The sequence below is a fragment of the Tursiops truncatus genome, chromosome 1 (assembly GCF_011762595.2).
Source record: "Tursiops truncatus isolate mTurTru1 chromosome 1, mTurTru1.mat.Y, whole genome shotgun sequence".
Lineage (NCBI taxonomy): Eukaryota > Metazoa > Chordata > Mammalia > Artiodactyla > Delphinidae > Tursiops > Tursiops truncatus.
This window is the reverse complement of record NC_047034.1, coordinates 148,564,112-148,582,379: the sequence shown is the minus strand read 5'-3', so window position 1 is coordinate 148,582,379 and position 18,268 is coordinate 148,564,112. Positions and strand designations below refer to the sequence as shown.

General features: G+C 57.6%; 2 protein-coding genes across 7 annotated transcripts in view; one reads left to right on the top strand and one right to left on the bottom strand.

Annotated features, from left to right (window-relative positions):
• SZT2 (SZT2 subunit of KICSTOR complex) overlaps positions 1-14,905 on the top strand; it is a 51,223-nt gene extending 36,318 nt beyond the window's left edge. For 4 of the 5 annotated variants that reach the window (XM_033867890.2, XM_033867886.2, XM_033867897.2 and 1 more), the window contains 29 exons: positions 6-108; positions 198-303; positions 390-501; positions 1,133-1,251; positions 1,368-1,532; positions 1,812-1,896; positions 2,060-2,224; positions 2,313-2,480; positions 2,839-2,990; positions 3,420-3,586; positions 3,680-3,777; positions 3,866-3,998; positions 4,114-4,244; positions 4,376-4,476; positions 4,550-4,726; positions 4,921-5,188; positions 5,291-5,370; positions 5,455-5,580; positions 5,706-5,905; positions 7,833-7,923; positions 8,163-8,243; positions 8,326-8,400; positions 10,668-10,881; positions 11,299-11,452; positions 11,591-11,713; positions 11,821-12,226; positions 12,359-12,475; positions 13,803-13,871; positions 14,027-14,905. In XM_033867890.2, coding sequence (XP_033723781.1) covers positions 6-108; positions 198-303; positions 390-501; positions 1,133-1,251; positions 1,368-1,532; positions 1,812-1,896; positions 2,060-2,224; positions 2,313-2,480; positions 2,839-2,990; positions 3,420-3,586; positions 3,680-3,777; positions 3,866-3,998; positions 4,114-4,244; positions 4,376-4,476; positions 4,550-4,726; positions 4,921-5,188; positions 5,291-5,370; positions 5,455-5,580; positions 5,706-5,905; positions 7,833-7,923; positions 8,163-8,243; positions 8,326-8,400; positions 10,668-10,881; positions 11,299-11,452; positions 11,591-11,713; positions 11,821-12,226; positions 12,359-12,475; positions 13,803-13,871; positions 14,027-14,170 — 4,130 coding nt within the window. In that variant the 3' untranslated portion in view covers positions 14,171-14,905. Of the gene's footprint in view, positions 1-5; positions 109-197; positions 304-389; positions 502-1,132; positions 1,252-1,367; positions 1,533-1,811; positions 1,897-2,059; positions 2,225-2,312; positions 2,481-2,838; positions 2,991-3,419; positions 3,587-3,679; positions 3,778-3,865; positions 3,999-4,113; positions 4,245-4,375; positions 4,477-4,549; positions 4,727-4,920; positions 5,189-5,290; positions 5,371-5,454; positions 5,581-5,705; positions 5,906-7,832; positions 7,924-8,162; positions 8,244-8,325; positions 8,401-8,839; positions 10,259-10,667; positions 10,882-11,298; positions 11,453-11,590; positions 11,714-11,820; positions 12,227-12,358; positions 12,476-13,802; positions 13,872-14,026 lie in introns of those variants that run through there. The other variant, XM_033867912.2, reaches the window with a different exon arrangement.
• On the bottom strand, positions 14,896-17,478 carry HYI (hydroxypyruvate isomerase (putative)). Of its 2 annotated transcripts, XM_004329318.4 has the most exons (8): positions 17,235-17,476; positions 17,046-17,157; positions 16,010-16,124; positions 15,727-15,805; positions 15,590-15,639; positions 15,410-15,479; positions 15,176-15,310; positions 14,896-15,056 (listed from the first exon to the last, which is right to left on the bottom strand). In XM_004329318.4, the coding sequence occupies exons 1-8, from the start codon at positions 17,431-17,433 to the stop codon at positions 14,983-14,985; spliced, it is 834 nt and encodes a 277-aa protein (XP_004329366.2). In that variant the 5' UTR covers positions 17,434-17,476; the 3' UTR covers positions 14,896-14,982. The 2 variants fall into 2 exon arrangements, with proteins under 2 accessions (XP_004329366.2, XP_033723817.1); XM_033867926.2 differs by having other exon boundaries at positions 15,176-15,479; positions 17,235-17,478.
• Positions 17,479-18,268: the final 790 nt, after the last annotated feature.

Sequence of the window (18,268 nt, the reverse complement as noted above, 5' to 3'; positions counted from 1 at the left end):
CACAGCCATCCAGGCCCTGCGCTCTGTGCTCAATGCCTTCTCCGTGGTGAACCGGAAGAATATGTTTGTTTATCAGGAGCGAGCAACGAAGGCTGTGTACTATCTGCGGTATGTGGGCCCTGAGAAGATGGGCTACAGCATGGGTTAAGGTTGGCGCAGGAGGAGGTATGTCCAAAGCCCTTGCCACTCTTTCCCAGGCTCCTGGAGACGTCCTGCAGTGAGCGGCCATGGGACGGCGATGCCCTGCCCCCGTCCCTAGCTCTGTCCCGAAGCCAGGAGCCCATCTACTCTGAGGAAGCCTCGGCATGTATCCCCCCACTCCCTGACGCCCCTGTGCTCCCTCATACTTTGCTCCCTGGAGCCGGGCCCTGACCAGAGTTTCCCTGCAGGGTCCTCGTTCCCCCCTGGACATGGCCTCCAGCCGAGGTTCAGATGCTGCTCGTCCTGTGGGCCAAGTGGACAGACATATCCAGCTGCTGGTGCATGGCGTAGGGCAGGCAGGTGAGGGCCATGAGGAGGGGTAGGGGAGTGAGCAGATGAGGTTCCAAAGTCCTCTGGGACTTCTCTTCTTCTTATGCCAGCTCATGCTGTGCTCTGGGCTCCTCTCGAGCAGGAGCTGGGTGGGAAAGGACAGGCTCCTGGGGTGTTTAGGGGTAGGACCTGTCGCTGACTGAAATGCAGCTTAGGGAAGAGGAGCTGTAAACGTTGACACCCAGGTGTCTGTCCTGGGTGACTGTGTGGATAGATGGTGGTACCACTGGCCGGGTACTGGGGCAGGTTTGGGATGAAGATGATGGGTTCGGTTTGGGATACGATGAGCCCGAGGCATCCAGTAGGCAACTGGCTCATTTAATTTATTTATGGCTCAAAAGTGTGCACTAGTCTTGGGCTAAGACTGCGACATATGAGGTAGTTGCTATTATTATCCCCATTGTATTGAGGGGGGCACCGAGGCTTTGAGAGGTTAGACTCACTTGTCCACGGTCACGTACGAGTAGCTTGGCAGAACCAGAACCTGGTGTTGGCTGCCTCTGGTGCATGGGAGTCTGTTTGAGTCTGGGGTTAAGGGCTGGGATGGGGGTAGCTGGATCCTCCGCCCGTGTCCCCACCTTGCCACTGTGGCTGTGTCCAGGTCCCGAGATCACAGATGAGCTGGTGCGGGTTCTGCGTCGGCGCCTGGATGAGGCCACCCTGGACGTCATCACAGTCATGCTCGTTCGGAACTGCAAGCTGACGCCGGCCGATGTGGAGGTCAGCTCCCTCCCAGGCTCCCTGCATGGCTCCTCCCACGCAGCCAGCCGCAGGGACGGTCTCCGTGGGAACCTCTTCCTTCATCTCTGACTCCTCTTCCTTCCCTCTCTCTGCAGTTCATCCAGCCCCCAGGAAGTCTGCCCTCGGAGGTGCTGCATCTGGCGCTGCCGCCCTCCTGCAGGCCCTGGCTTCCTGCCCTGGCCTGGTACCTGCGGCAGAATCTGCTCATCTTCCTGCACTCGCCCAAGTACACAGACAGCAACAGCCGGAACCACTTCCAGGTGAGACTGCACGCACCTCTCCCCACCCGCTTGCACCAGGCCCTCCACCCACCACACACCCTTGCTGTGTAACTGTTTGCTACAGATGCCCCTGCCAATGTACCTTTGCCCATGGACCTGTGTACACCCAGGCCCCCTTTCCCTGGCCTTTATTACCTACCTGTGTCTTCCTGTGCTTCTACGTGTAGCTGTCCCCCACTTCCCCTTGTGGGTACCCGTTCCCTGATGGCATTTGTCCATTTGCCTGGTCTTAGTGCTCGGTGGCCGTTCTCTCCCCAGCATCCACTCCCACCACAGGGTGGCCTCCCCGACTTGGACATCTACTTGTACAACAAGCCTGGAGGACAAGGCACTGGGGGCAAAGGTACAGTGCAGGGCCTGGGCCCGTGGCACCACCAGGCATGGGAAAGCCCGTTCCTGTCTCGCAGCTGAGGGCCTTTCCCAGCCTTGCAGCTGAGGGGGGTTGGGTGGGGTGGGGCAGGGCCTGGAAGTCCCAGACCTGAGCTTTCCTGTGGATTTCTACCTAGGGGTCGCCTGCATCACTCTAGCTTTTGTGGATAAGGAGGGAGCCCCCATCTCACTGGCATCATGCCCCCCCTCTTCTCCGGGGCCCCCAGACCCACTGCACGAGGAGGAATTTGAGCAGCTGACTCAAGTCACTCGCTGCCCAGTCGTGCTGGATAACTCTTCAGGTAGGGAAGCTTGGTCAGAGGAGGGGGTGTTCATTTAATGCTGTAGAAACCAGGGACACACTCAAGTGGCCCCCATTCTCTCCTCCAGCTCCGAACGGGGCCCCACGGCTTCGACTGGATGTGTGGGAAAAGGGGAACATCAGTATCGTGCAGCTGGAGGAGAAGCTCCGAGCAGCAGCTCGCCAGGCCCTGGCTGATGCCATCATGGAGCTCCGGCTGCTGCCAGCTTCACTATGTACAGAGGACACGTCCCCAGGTCTGCAGGGTCTGGAGAACCTCACAGGTCTAGGTGCAAACGTGAGAGTCTGGGGAGACTCGCAGAGGCCCCATCTGAAATACACGTTCACAGTTGTCCATCACCTTCCCTGCATCAGCAAGGTGATACGCCTTGGTAGAAATGTATGCATGCTGGTCACTCACTCAGAGGGGGAATATATGGTCAGGAACTCCCTTCACACAAACACACACAGCCACGCACCTTCAGTTGCATACACTGCCATTCAGGAACAGGCAGAGTGAGTGGCACATCACTCTCTTACCAGTCTTGGGGCTAGATTGTCTGAAATGGGGATTGATGGTCAGTGACAGGAGTCTGTAATGTCTGGTGCCCACAGGAAGTCTCAAGAGCGGGTCATTGGAAACCAAGAGCCCTGCAGGCCGAGCTAGCATCTTTCCCCCTGGCCCTGGCCCTGGCCCTGGCCCTCGCCCTGGCGAGCCTGTGACACCCCCAAGCAAAGCTGGCCGACGTAGCTTCTGGGATATGCTGGTAATGGGAGAAAGGGAGGTGGTGAAGTTGACATCTGCCTTCTTGTCTGCCTCCTGTCTCCCCTACACGCCCCTACAGGCCCCGCCCCAGATCTCCTGTTGTGTAAAACTGCTCTGTGCCTTTTATAGGAGTGTGCAGAGCGTGGCAAGTTCTCACTGATACAGAGAGTGCCTCAGCTTGTTAAGTGCTTTCACTTCCACTTTTCCTGTCGGATCCTCACAGCCTGCACGATTGCAGCAGGCCTTCCACCAGTGAGGTAGCTGAGGCTCCAGAAAGTTGAGTAGCCTGTCCAAGGCTGCTTGGCCAGCCTCCAGGGCCTAAACCCGGGCCTCCAAATCCTCCAGGCTCTTGTTACCGTCCATGATGCCTCCATCCTCCACCCCGTTCCCCTTCCCTTTAGCCCCTCCTCATTCACTGCATTGTTGCCAGAGTAAAACAGAATGTGGGGACTTGGGTTCCCCGAAAACAACTGATGACATTGTCCTGGATCGGCCAGAAGACACTCGGGGCCGGAGGCGTCACAAAACAGAGAGTGTTCGGACTCCCGGTGGGACTGAGCGGGCAGCAGGCCCAGAGTCTGGAGCCCAGAGACAAAGGTGTGTGTGTGTGGTCACAGGGGATGTTGGGTGCATGTAAACACAGCCGTCTTGTATGTGGGTGCAAGGCTGTTACTCCTGCTGTGTCTTCAGACGCAGGACCACACAGCTGGAGGAGGGTGAGGCAGGCACCCTGCAGCCTGTGTTTGCTCTTGTCGCTCAGCGCTGGATGGAGTTCATGGTTCAGATGGGTGAGACCCCAGCCCCCCTCCCACCCTTAAGCTCCTGCCCTGGTCCCCATGCCATAGTCCCACCGTGACTTCTGTGTCCTGGATCCAGGATGTGCCTCGGTGTCCAGGAGCTCCACTCACATGGTGTCCCGGTTCCTGCTCCCATCTGTCCTGTCTGAGTTCACCACTCTGGTCACCTCAATGGCTGGAGACACCAGTGTCCGCATCTTTGAGCAGCATTTGTGAGTTTGGGGTCTCACGGAAGCTGAGGTAGGAGAGGTGGGGGCCTGGCCCAGGAGGAGATAACCAGGGAATGGGGCCATGGATGGTCTGCTTTCTGTCCGTCCCTCCCACTAGGGCTTCTGAGCCAGAGGTCTTCAGTCCTTGTTCCCTTGGACAGCTGGGCCCAACTCCCCGCCCGGCTGCTGAGCGGCATCTGCTGCTTCTGGGAAGGAACTTCTCGCAGTGGAGGAGACCCACCCAGCAGGGTGAGGCCACGGCCCGGAGGAGGGTGGGCTCGGAGTGACTGACCCTGGAGCTGCTGACCCCGTGGCACGCAGGGTGGGATCGAGGGGGATCGGCCCCCAGACCCTCATTTTGCCCCTCCCTGACCCCATAGCTGCCAAAGCCGTACAGCGCTTCGAGCCGGGAGGCGACGGGAGCTTGGGGCGAAGTGCTCCCCGGCAGAGGTTCTTGCTGCTGGAGGTCATGGACAAGAAGGTAGACGTGGGGCCAGGGGCTGGCTGGGAGGAGGGGCTCCATGATCCCACTGACGCTGAGCCCTGACTTCCAGCTGCAGCTGCTGACCTACAACTGGGCCCCAGACCTGGGGGCGGCCCTGGGCCGAGCACTGGTTCGCCTCGTGCAGTGGCAGAACGCACGCGCCCATCTCATCTTCTGCCTCCTCAGCCAGAAGCTTGGGCTCTTCCACCACTACGGCCAGTTGGACTTCCCAGTGCGCGACGAAAAGGTGCCTGCTGCTCAGGTTCCCTCCTCCCTGAGTGGTCAGCTAAAGGAAGTAGCAGTTCGGGAACAGGAGAGGGGACAGGCTGAGGGCAGGGGCAGTGGGGAGGGAGAGTCTGAGAGAGGAGGCCACGGGGGCGGTGGGAGAGGAGGTCTGAGGGCAAAGGCCATGGACCCATTGTGAGGCTCCGTCTCTCTTAGGAGCCAAACCCATTCCTGCTGCCGACCATGGAAGCAGAGACCCTCATCCGGAGTGCAAGCCCCCCTCTGAGCCGCGAGCAGGGACGGCTGAGTGGGTCCTCTCGGGGTGGGGGCCCCCTTCCCCTGGACACATTCCCCTTCGATGAGGCCCTGAGGGATATCACGGCCGCCCGCCCCAGCTCCTCCCTCGGCCCTGTGCCCAGACCGCCCGATCCTGTCACCTACCATGGACAACAGTTCCTGGAGATCAAGATGGCAGAGCGCAGAGGTGAGGGCGCTGAGCCGGGAAGCGGGCAGGGCAATCTGTGGAGTCTGGCAGGGCCAGGGGTGGCCGCTCCTGGGGGCTGCTACTGATGCCTCCAACCCCCAGAACTGGAGCGCCAGATGAAGATGGAGAACCTGTTTGTAACGTGGCAGCAGCGCTCCGCCCCAGCCAGCATGCCCATCAGTGTGAGTGGCCAACCCGCGTCCTCTGGGAGCGTCCCATGGCCCTGCCCTGGCCACCGCCCCGGTGCTCACTGCCCATTTCCCCAGGCCGGGGAGCTGGAGACCCTGAAACAGTCGTCCCGCCTGGTGCATTACTGTGCGACGGCCCTGCTGTTCGACCCCGCAGCCTGGCTGCATGGGCCCCCAGAGACCTCTGGGCCCCCGGAGGGGCAGGTGAGGCTCCAGACTCTGGATTTCTCCTGTGGGACCTCCCTTTACCCAGCGGGGACCTCCATTCCTCCACCCCTGCTAGGGCGGTTGACGGTGGGTAGAGCCTTTCTTAACCTCCACTCCCACAGCGGCGCCACCGCCCTGAGTCAGGGTCTGGGAGCCGAGAGGCCTCCGCCAGCTGCGACTCCTCGGATGGGCCTCCAGCGGGCGCTCGGGAGGAGCCTTGGCTGAAGGAGCTGAGCTTGGCTTTCCTGCAGCAGTACGTGCAGTATCTGCAGAGCATGGGCTTTGTGCTGGTGCCGCTGCGGCCCCCCTCGCCCGCCCGCAGGTGAGCGCGTCTCGTCTCCCCACCCTCCTCTCCTCCTCCACAGCAGGTGAGGCCCCACACACCCTTCCTCTTGGGTCCTATTTGGGTAATTTGGGCCTTGCGTACATCCATTTCATCAGGCCCGCACACACACATGAGGATCTGGGACACCTACCTGCAGCCCTCAAGCACATTCCGTAAGCCTCACACATCTCGTGGAACTCATGGCCACGTTCGTACACAAACTGGGTACATTTTCACAGAGCTGCTTGCCCATGTGTGTCTTCTGTGCTTTCACGCTGGTGTCCATCCACACACACCAGTCCTGTACAAGCTCTTGGACCTGGGTCTTAATGATTGTTGTCCTGATCACCTCCTGACCTCTCCAGAGATTTACATAGTTCCTGGCCCAGGAAGTTCTTTTCTCACCATGGTTTGTTTTTTGTTTTGTTTTTTTCTCACCAAGGACCCCTGCAATGGGCCTACTCGCATCACTGTCCTCTGGCCTGTTCTTGGTCATGTTCACTCACTGGCCAGTAGTGAGAGGTCTGAGTCATGGGAGGTAGTAGACAGCTCCTCTGGCAACACCTTCCATCTCCCCAGAACGCAGTGAAAACTCTGCAACCACCTTTCCCATCCTGTGTCAAGTCTCAAATTCCCATTTCTATGGCCCGTGCCCTATGCCCCTCTCAGCGTCTGAGCCTCCAGATTCTATGTTCCCAGCTCCTTCCCAGCGGCTGCAATGGGAAAATGTCTGTTCGTGTTATGCTGTCGCTTTCATGTATCCAGATGTGTGAGTTTGTTTTCTCCCTCCTCTCTGCTTTCAGTTTGATACTTTTTCAGACTAGTAAATATAAATTGTACTTCCTTACTCAAGATGCCCGCTTGGCCCAGAAAGCCAATTCCAACTCCTAAGCATTTTTGTAACCAGCTCTCTACCTCCCAGGCCTCCCTCTCATTTCCAGGCCTTAGGAAGAGAGGACAGGCCTGCGCCTCTGGGACGCTGCGTCATTCAGCACCCCTCTCATTTCTCAGTGACAGACCCCAGGAGGAGCTCTCTGCTCATTGCCCTCCACAGCCAGTTCCCAGCTGTAGGGATTTCTCTGGAGTTCGCATCCTTCCCATTCAGTTATGTTCTTCCCAGAAATCAGAATTCCCTTTTAAAACCAAAGATACTAGGATTAAAAATATGTTTCTAGAGGAGAATTTAAAGTCAGGCCTTCCTTCCTCTCCAGTCTCTAACCATCACCAATCACTAGTTAGGTCTGGTCCCTATTTCCTTGAGGATTAAGTGGGACATTTCTTGCCAGAGGCTTTGAACCCCCAGCAGGAGTTCCAGTGGTTTATAGCTCCTGAGTATGGGTGCGTCCCATTGGCCCTTTCTACTTTGTCCTCATTCACAGTATTTCTCTTTTCCCTTTGCCTCTGAGTTGAGAAATGAAGAACAGCAGGCCTGTGGAACACTGAAAATGCCCTTCCCGGGTCAAAAGAGAACGCCTTTTCCCTCCCAGGGGAACGTCCCTAACCAGGGCATCAAGCATCTGCTTGCGCTTTCCCCATGAAATCTTAGACAGACATCACACTCTCCCCTCCCTTGCTGTCCACAGTAAGCAGGTATCCATCTGCTCATAGGTGTCTCCCCCCAATCACAGCAGCCTCTGCGGCTCTACCCTCACCCTCTCACTGGAAGAGAGGGGCCTGGTCTCCGCCTCCCCCTTAGAGCAGCAGCTGCTGTGGAGAGAGCCCCGCCCCACTATCGAGCCCTGGACTCCTGGCCTAGCCTTGCCACTTACCCACCGTGGGACCCCAGGCAGGTTCTTCCCTTCTCTGGGCCTGTCTCCTCTCCTGCAGAACGATTCCACGTGAAATGGGTTCTGGGTCTGATAGCCGTAACCCTTCACCCCACTGGCCTGCCTCACCCCCTTGTGCCTCTCTTCCTTTTCTGCAGCACCAGCCGGCTGCGGGCCATGGCTATCCTTGGAACAGAAGGTCGGGGCTCCTTCTCCTGCCCGAAAGCCAAGACTGAAGGGAGCCCCAAGGTAACACATCGTCGTGTTCCTTCCCCAAGAGTGAAATCAGTGATGCCTCAGACACCAGCATCACTGAGCCTGAATTATTTGCCCAAGGCCTAAAGCGGGGGGCTCTGGGTGATGACTGAGGTCATTGATCCCAGCCTGACACCATTAAAGTCACTGACCCAGGGGACTTTTTCCCCAATGGTCCGAGGCTGGTGAGCCCCCTGCCCTTGCCCCTGAACCCGTCTTTTTCCTTTCTGCAGAGCACTGGCTCTCCCGTCACCACGTACCACCTGCAGCGGGCACTGCCCGGGGGCATCATCCTCATGGAGCTGGCCTTCCAGGTGAGCAGAAGGAGCTCTACATGGGGAGAGCCAGGCCCACCTGTCTCTCGCCCTCCTGACCTCATCTTCGTCCTCTCTCCAGGGCTGTTACTTCTGTGTCAAACAGTTTGCCCTGGAATGTTCCCGAATCCCCATGGGGCAAGCTGTCAACTCCCAGGTATGTGGTGGAGACGGAGGGCCGTGAGGTCTCAGACGTAGTCAGTGCAGCCCCAGTGACCGTCTGGTGCTGCAGGCGTCTGGGCCATTCCAGTGCTCTGCCTGCCTCAGGCACCAGTCTTACTCTGTGGTGGTGCAGGCCTGTATTCAGCCATGGCACTGGGGGCAGAAGGCAGTGCAGCACAGTGGCTGGTCCGGCCCTGTGGTCATTCTGGCACTGACCATACATGGGTAGACAGTGAGGACATTTGAGCAGAGCGGGTAATCTGACACATGGGTGGGTCAGCGCCATGGGCAGTCCTGGCCTCGTCTAGGGCTGGGGACAACCTGGCTCTGTCCATATAGTCACTAACACTTAGAATGTGGACTAGAGTCCACACCCACACAGCACAGCCCCCCACACTCAGTTGTTATTTCTGTCCCTGTCTGACGGCCTGAAGGCAGGGCTTCTGCACCCCATGAGGTTCTGAGCACTCAAGAGGGCTCAGCAAGAATGAGTCGCGACTGAGTGTGGTCAGAGACCCGAAGCCCTCCAGCCTTGAGTGAGTTCGGCCCCTTCGTTGTTTGGCTTCTGCCTTCCTTGTGCCTCGAGTTGAGTTTCTGAGAGATCAGGGTCTGACTGGGTGCAGTCCGTCGCCCTGCAGTACAGATGGCACAAACTCTTCCCGTATCTGGACAGCTCAGATCCAGCCCACAGGTGGTTGCCTTTGACTTGGGTGTGGATGCCTGGTCTAGTCATCACAGGATAGTGAGATCCAGGAAAGCTTGGTGACTTTAGTGCAGGAACCTACCTGGGCCAGGGCACAGAAGGAGATTGGACAGGCAGGTACTCTTTCACACTTTGCTGTAGTATGGGCGGGAAGGACCCACCCCATCATTCTCTTGAGCTTCCTGAAGTCCTGGCTGCCCTGCCCCCTGATCTCCATCCAGTTTGGCTCTCTCTGCACCCACATATCTAATCTCTAACCTTACTTAGATTTCTAAGTTGCTTTATTATAGCTATTATTTATTTATTAACTGCTTAGTATACATGCTAAGGGAAGAGGAGAATTTTACTCTTACTGTACAGATAAGGAAACTGAGGTTCACGGAGGTTAAGTGATGTGCCCCAGGGCACACAGCTAGTTGCTGGCAGTAGTAGGGTTGCAAGCTGGGTCTCTGACTCTGAGGCTTATCCTTGGTTACTGCAGTTTATCACGCAGCTCTAAATTTATGAGGACCTTTCCTTTCTCTCCATGGTAGATGAGGAAACTGAAGCAGAGAGGTTGTGACTTACCCAAGGTCACGCAGCTACTCTGACTCCTAGGCAACTGCTGCTTCTACAGTCACTGATTTCCTTTCCTGTTCATTTTTATGCCCTGTGCCCCCAAGGCCACGGTCAGGTAGATTCTGCCATTCTAGCATCACCTATCCAACTGTTAACACACTCCCAGTAATGCTGATGTACACCAAGAGAAGCACCAGCTCTGTGTCTCTGCCCTCCTTTCTTCCTCCATCAGTGGTTCGTTCGTTCATTCATTCATTCACAGATGAATTAGAGGAGGCCAGCCCTGGACTAGCCTTGGCAGGATGTCCCAGATGAGGCTTTACAAATGAGTGGGAGTTAGCCAGCTTTGGGGACCAGGGGGAGCAGCATTCAGGCAAAGAGAATGGCAGGTACAAGAGGGTAGAGAAAATATGTGGTATGCTTCGCAAGAGCAAGTAATTTGATGAGAAGATAAAGCCGGAGGGATGGGAAGCGACCAGGAAAACCTTTCTAATAGTGAGTAATTACACACCTGGCCTACCCTGACCACCCTGTTTAAAACCACACCTGCTTTATTTACTGCTTGATTTTCCATAACCATCTACTAACGTGCTATTTACTCATTTACTCTGCCTAATGTTTATTGTCTTATCTCCCCACTACTAGACTGTAAGCTCCTTGAGGGTAGGGGTTTGTATCCCCAGCAACTAGAACAGTACCAGGTAGGCACGTGGGAGGCACTCGACAAGTATTTGTTACATGAGTGAATCTGTGCCAGACTTGAGTGGAGACTGGGATACAGAGTAAAAAAGGTTCATGTCTCAAAACGGTCAGTTCATGTAAACAGAGTTACAACACTGTATAATGTAATGAGGAGGGCTTCTCACAGAAGCGTTTCTGGCAGAGGGGCCCACGGCGACGGGGTGGATCTTGAGCTGCGGTTTCCCAGGCAAGAGGAGGGAAGTGAGATGGGCGGGCAGCCTGCCACCGTTTCCTGACCAGGTCCCCCCCCTGCTCCCCAGCTGTCCATGCTGTTCACGGAGGAGTGTGACAAGGTGCGGGACCTGATGCATGTGCACTCGTTTAGCTACGACTTCCACCTGCGCCTCGTGCACCAGCACGTGCTGGGCGCCCACCTGGTGCTGCGGCATGGCTACCACCTCACCACCTTCCTGCGACACTTCCTGGCCCACCACCCTGATGGGCCCCACTTCGGCCGCAATCACATTTACCAAGGTCGGTGCCCAGGGGCAAGCCAGTGAACCCAAAAAAGAACAGGCCACGTCTCAAGCCAGAGCCAGGGGGACCACTTCCGGGGACCAGACCTTGTCTCTGCCTCTTCTGTCCTATATGGTCAAGTCGCCTCATGTCACCTGGACCCTGTCCCCATGTCTCTGTCTTAAGTTCTTCCCAGTCTGTTTTCATAGCAAGTTTGGTTTAATTTTCATAGCAAGCAAAGTTTAGATCTTGTGTCGTGTGTACCCTGCCCCCTGTGTGTCCTGAGCCACTTCTGTCCCATCCCATGTCCCTCAGGAGGTCCCCAGAAAGAATCGGCCTGCCTGCCCATCAGAGCCTCAGGGATTCCCATCCTCCGGCCCCACCAGATCACTGTGTCTGTCCCAGGCTCAGTGTCTCCTGTAACTCGTCCCTCAGGGACCCTGGAGCTCCCCACTCCACTCATTGCTGCCCACCAGCTGTACAACTACGTGGCCGACCATGCCAGCTCCTACCACATGAAGCCACTGCGGATGGCCCGGCCAGGAGGCCCGGAACATAACGAGTACGCCCTGGTGTCGGCGTGGCACAGGTAAGGCGAGAGGGGATGCCTGGAGCCGGAGTTGGGGCCATCCTTGCAGTGGGGGACCCGCGTTTTCTTGGGCAGAAGGGGTGGGGTTGGCTTCATCAGAACCTCGGGCTTGACGTCTCCCCAACCCCCACCGCACAGCTCTGGCTCCTACCTGGACTCTGAGGGACTTCGTCACCAGGACGACTTCGACGTGTCTCTGCTTGTTTGTCACTGTGCCGCACCCTTTGAGGAGCAAGGAGAGGCCGAGCGGCACGTTCTGCGGTCAGCAGATCCCCTGCCTTGAACTTGCCCGTTGCCCAGCTGCTCCCTGCTCTTGCCCTGTGTCTCTCCTGCTGTGACCGTCACACTCCTGCCCCTCCCCACCCTAGGCTGCAGTTCTTCGTGGTGCTCACCAGCCAACGAGAGCTCTTCCCCAGACTCACTGCTGACCTGCGCCGGTTCCGGAAGCCGCCCAGACTGCCCCCTGAGCCAGAGGCTCCTGGGAGCTCAGCCGGTAGCCCTGGGGAGGCTTCAGGGGATGGTCTGGCCCCTGGACCGGCTCCCCTCTTCCCCCCACTGGCTGCAGAGGTGGGTGTGGCACGGGCACGGCTGGCTCAGCTGGTAAGGCTGGCTGGAGGGCACTGCCGTCGGGACACCCTTTGGAAGCGCCTCTTCTTGCTGGAACCACCAGGACCTGATCGGCTGCGACTAGGGGGGCGCCTGGCCCTGGCCGAGCTGGAGGAGCTCCTAGAAGCAGTCCATGCCAAATCCATTGGGGACATCGACCCCCAGCTGGTAAGCAGCTGTGGGTTCCAGAAGGGGCTGGGATGGACGCTAGGAATTCCACTGGCAGCCAGGGTAGAGGTTGCAAGGGTCTCAGAGGTGGTTCTGGGAACAGCAGATCCATGCCTGTGGACCTTCCCCTAGGACTGCTTCCTGTCTATGACGGTCTCCTGGTACCAGAGCCTGATCAAGGTTCTCCTAAGCCGCTTTCCCCAGAGCTGTCGCCATTTCCAGAGCCCAGACTTGGGAACTCAGTACCTGGTAAGTCTCTTTGACCTTCCTCTGAACGGGGAGACACAGCAGAAATCCTCATCAGAGAGATGACAGGGTCTCCCTCGAAGAACCCCAGTCTGACTAAACAGGGAGGCTGAGATGGAGTGACCACACCGGTAGATGGATGTAAAACCCTTCAAGCACCAAAGCCACAGCATGTGATTCACTGAGAATAACCTAGAGCTGTGCCCTCAGGGCTCACAAAAAGCACAGACGTTGGCTAGCAATCCTGGGGCCAAGCTGTGGAACCTTGTGAGTGGTTGCTCTTGGAGGTTCCAGTCCCAGAAAGGACCTCCTGGGCTTTCAGGCCTTTTTACCAAAGTGTGGTCCTCACACCAGCAGCGTCAGCACCACCTGGGAGCTGACCGAAGTGCAGACTCTCAGACCCCACCCCAGACCTGCTGGCTCAGAACCTGCCTTTCAGCCAGATCCGCAGGTGATTGGTACGCACAGTAGAGGTTGACAGGTTGCTGGGAAGGACAGGTAGAGAGAGCTACGGCAGTGGGCACAAGCCTGGGGATTGAGAGCCTAAAGGATGGCCCCAACGAGAGCAGCGATCAGGAGAGGAGACATTCAAGAGAAGATTTCAAAAGAAAAGGTGCTTGGTCTGTGGTAAGGGGTCCTGCGACATAGTGCTTGTGGGGAAGACTAGTTTCAAGGTGTGACAGAGCATCACCCAGAGAAGCCAAGGTTAGTTAGGGTAAGGCTGCGGTGGTGCAGGTGGGTGTGAGCAGTTGGGGATGCTTCTGTGGGTGGCGGGAACGCCGAAGCAGGAGTGGGTTTGGGGGAAGGGTGAAGAATTGAATCTGAGGCCCAGGAGGACCTTCGAGGACCACAGTCTAGAAGGTATATGGGCATCGGGGATTGGAGCTCAGGAGAGAGATGTAGGCAGCATTTATACAAACAGGTGGTGACTGAAGCTGGGCATAGAAGAAACTGCCCAGGGAGAGATCACAAAGCTGAGCGCCAGGGACAGGCATCAGGGAGGCCAGAGACACGAAACCCAGGAGGAAAGGAGGGCTCACGTCAAGGGGAGAGAACCCTCCTTTGCTGATGGGCTTCAGTGTGTGAGCTTATGCAGGGCCTTCCAGTCAAGTACCACTCGCTCATCCTGGTGAGGCTGGACAGGGTAACCGGGGGCCAGTGAGGACGAGGACTGAGGTTGGGCTTGAAGGAGGTCCTGGGTGACCGTACAGTGTAGGTGGGGTCAGGTGTGGTGATGGAAGCGGGCCTTCCTCAGACTGGTCCCACTTTCAGGATGCCTTCATGGAGGGTCTGTGCCTCACTCCGCATCTCATTTTGTCTTTTGCTGCAGGTTGTGCTGAATCAGAAGTTCACTGACTGTTTCGTGCTAGTGTTTCTGGATTCCCACTTGGGAAAGACGGTGAGAACGGGAGGGGGCGGTGAGGGGCTTAGTGTCAGCCTAGTAGGAGGCTGTACCCCAAATGCTCCGTCCCAGAGCCTGCTGAGGCTGGGGAGCCCTGCTCCCTGGGCTCAGCCTGCCCTCCTCTCACCACCCCCGCCCCGTGTTCCCCACAGTCTCTGACAGTGGTTTTCCGAGAGCCCTTCCCGGTACAGCCCCAGGACAGCGAGAGCCCCCCTGCCCAGCTGGTCTCTACTTACCACCACCTGGAGTCCGTCATCAACACAGCCTGCTTCACCCTCTGGACCCGCCTCCTCTGACGGATGGACCACTGAATGTCCTCGAATTATGGCTCTGTAGGATTGCCCACTTGCAGTAGGACTGACCAGCCCTCTGGGCACCCGGGCAAGACTGGACACTGGGGGATGCCAGTCGTTGTGTGAATGTGTCTTGGGGACCTGGTAGCAGGAGCTGCCCTCCCTAAACACTCACTGCCACTGACCAGCCCAGGGATCCAGAAGGTCCGGTCACCTCCCTGAGGTGCCCATGCCATCTCAGGTCCCTGGGCCCTTCCAGAAGGAGACTGCTCCTCCCTGCTCACTTGGTGGAGCCTGGGAATTCTTCACATCAGGTGGCACATAGACCCCTTAGAGTTCCTCTGCCTGAATCCTGCCTCCAAGTCTTGGCTTGCGGTCAGCCACCCGCCTCCCCCACCCCCATCTTGAGCCCTGTGGTCTTCACTTCCCACGGGGACATCATTGCTGGACAATTGCCACTAAGACACCTGGGTTCCAATCCCAGCTCTGCCTTTGAAGCATCTGTGACCAGGGGTGAGTCCCTTTGCTCTCGGACCCTTGGTTTCTCATCTGTACGTGAGGTGGTGAGCTCGAAAGCTCTCCCATCTCCACAGCAACACTGGCACAGACTGGAGGACTTGAACGTGAGCTGTATGTCCCTTCTCTGCAGGAAGGAAGTGACCCAAAGAAACTGAAACGTTAGGCACTGTGTGTCCCTCCCCCGCCCCCTCCAATAACATACACACATGGAAACCTTCAGCAGATTGTCTTTAATTCAGAGGAGACTCGGGATGTGCAGCTCCCATCCCAGAGGTGTGTGGCTGGAGCGCAGGACCTCACTGGCCAGCCTGTGGGCGGCCCCGCTTATCCCAGTACGAACGTAGCCAACTCAAGCCCTCTACCGTGTCTCCTGAGGGGAGAGGGACCCGAGGCATCTCAACCCACGAGGAGGAAAACAGCCCCTGCCCGACACCTGTCCCTCCAGAGCCCCCTCCCCAGGGCCAGGCCTGGAGCTCTGCCCACCCTCACCTCGAGGCTGGTACTCGCAGCCCACAAAGCCTTTGTAGCCTTCATCTTCCAGCAGTTGGAACAGATAGGGGAAGTTCAGCTCTCCAGGGCTGCCGGGTTCCCCTCGGCCTGGGACCTGTGCCACCTGCACGTGCCCTGGGAGCAGATGTGGGCAGATGTGGGGGGGTAGAAAGAGTGGGAGGACAGAGGAAGCAGCATGGCAGACTAGGAAGGAGCCAAGAAAGGGGCCCTCACCAACGAGGGGCAGGAACTTCCGGATGTTCCCTGTCAGGTTCCCGTCCATGATCTGCCAGTGGAATATGTCCTGGGGCAGAGATTCCGAGTCACAGACCCTGCAGGCCACACCATTCTGCCTGGATTTGGAGAACACAGGCCCATGGGCCCTCTGAGAAGCACTCCCTCTCTCCCACTTACCATCTGTAACTGGAGGTTGGGTCTTCCAACTTTCTCTAAGATGGCTGCCGCTGGGAGAGAAACCGGGGAGGAGGCCATGAGACTCAAGGAGGGCGCCAAGAATCAAGGGACAGGAGGAGACAGGGCTGGGGTCCTACCCTGCTGGGGCGTATCCAGGAAGTACCGGGGGTCCGTGATGCGGGTGTTGATGGGCTCCAGCAGCCCCACAAGGTTCTCCTGGCACCAGGCAGGATCCGTGAGTAGAGCTCTCCCTGAGGTTTGTACCCCCTCAATCACCAATCAAGCCCATCACCAATCCCTCCGGCCTGGACCGGGGCCCAGCCTCTGTGCCTCACTGCTCTCCCCACTGTGCATCCCCTCCACACACACACACACACATTCATGAAGCATGTGTGTCTGTATGTGTTTTCACCGTCTCACCTGAGCCAGAACCCCAGCCGCGTGCCTCAGGTTCTCCAGAAAAACTGTGTCCATTTCACCCCTGACTGCTGCTCGATCAGCCCCCTGGGGCACTCGGCCAGCCATCAGGTGAATCCTGTGGGGAAAATGGGCCTGGACGGGGCTGTGGAGTCCATCCTCGAAGCGCGAGCTTTCACTCCGTTGCTCCCTGGGTGCACCTCTTCCAGCTGCTCTCCGATCATGCCGGATTCCCATCTCCCCAGGTCTCTCACTTAGCCCCTCCTGTACTTCCAAATTCTCCTTTTCCGTGCCCCTTCTCCTCATGCCTACAAACATGATTCTCACCTTTAAAAAATTAATTTGACCCTTACCCTTCTCAGGAATTCCACGCTGCTTGTCACTCCTCCTTGCATCTGTTTCTTAGCTTCCCATCTGTTTTCTGCACACACACTCCTCCACCCCCTTAATAACCCCTTGTTGCCAGTTCCTTCTCAGCCTGGTTGCTCTGTGCAGGATTTGACATTTATGAGATCAGCCCCACTTTGAGTCCCCCTCACTTCACCACCTGATCCTTTTCAGCCACCTCCAAAGCAGACAGGTTACATTTCCAGCCTCGTAAACTCTGCAGAGCACACCAAGCCCCTCTTGCCTTTGGCCCCTGCATCCTTGACGGGAATGCTCCTTACCTCAAGCAAGTGCCCACTAGAGACCCACTACCTGTAAGAAGCTTTCTCTGATCCCAGAGTTACTGCCTACCTGCTCCCACAGCCTCCTTGAACTGACCTGTCCTCAAACGGATCACTCCGTTTGTTTACTGTGCTATCTATCTCCCAGGTCAGACTAAGCTCCCAGCACGGGATCCCAGCATGAGTTGAGCAAGAAAGAGTTGCAAACTGAGAGTGACACACAACAGATTAAATACAGGAGGCAATTTACAAGGGACCCGGACGGAAGGGGCGAAGAAGGGCCAGTGCGCTCGGACCTCTGAGCCTCTCAAGCCCCGGCGGCCTGTTTTCTCGTGGGTCATGGGGGCGGGGGATTGGAGAGAGGAGGATACCTGGGACAGCCCAGAGCCTTGGCGTACAGCACAGCCTGCTCCAGCCCATCTCGGAAGGCCGCCTGCCTCCCGGGAACGGCCCCCAGCCCCATCTCCCCTTTCTCTCGGTCTCCTGCGGAGAGAATGGGCCTCAGTTCCCGGCTCGCTCTCCCGGCTCGCCCCGCCCAGGCCCGGGCCCCCACGGCGCACCCGGGGGCGTGTTGATCAGCACGAGCTGTAGCCCCACTTCCTGCGCCGTGCGCGCCAGCGCCTCCGGCGGCTCCCCGTACGGCCAGCCGATCTCGGCCGCCTCGAAACCCGAACTGCCCGCGGCCCGGAGCCGTGCGGGGAGGCTGGGGAGCTCGGGGAACAGCCACGACACGTTGGCCGAGAAGCGCAGCGGAGCCATGGCCGGCCGGGAGCGCGCACTTCCGCGCAGCTGGAAGGCAGCAGTCGCGGGCGGGGCCGGGGAGGGGAAGGGACTGAGGGCCCGAGCGGGGGGCGGGGCGGGCGCCGAGGCGGCGGAGGAGCCCGGCCCCGCCGGGCGGGGGCGCGCTGTCGCCGCGAACTAGGTGCCGGCTCTCTCCGGCTGGGAAAGCCGTGCGTCGTAAAAACCGCGGACTGGCCAGAAAAGTGCACTTTCCCTGACGGGAGAGGGCGGCGCGCGGAGGAGGTGCGGGCCCAATTAACGTGAAGGAGCGTGGACGCTAACAAACGCTTCGTGTTTTTCCTTCATTATAACCAGAGTACCTGTTCATTATGGAACATTTGAAAGTGTGTGCCGTACCACTCACCCGTTAACTTTCCCGTACAGAGCAAAAACTAAACACGTACAGTCTTTTCTTAGAAAACCCTGATCATAGTGTATATGCGATTTTATGGCATATTATTTCGTGAGCATTTCCCGTGAAAACCTTGAATTAGCTGCTCACTGTTCCGCACCTGGACATCCCAGAATCTGTTGATGGTCATTAGGGATTTCAACGTGTGTGTGCGCGTGCGCTATAAAAGCACTTTAATGCACTTCTTAGTCCCATCTCTGAATCGTTTTCTTAGGTTTCTTTTGTAGGAACAAAGTACGAAGTCCTTTATAAGGAAAACTGCCCCCACCCCTGGACTCTGCACTGAGCGGCTATGGGCGGGCTGTCCCCTCTCAGCCCCGGCTGATTGGACCACGGAAAGACATCTGATCCAAGGGCAGCCAATCCATAGAATAGCCCAAGACCCTTGATTTGTCCAATTTG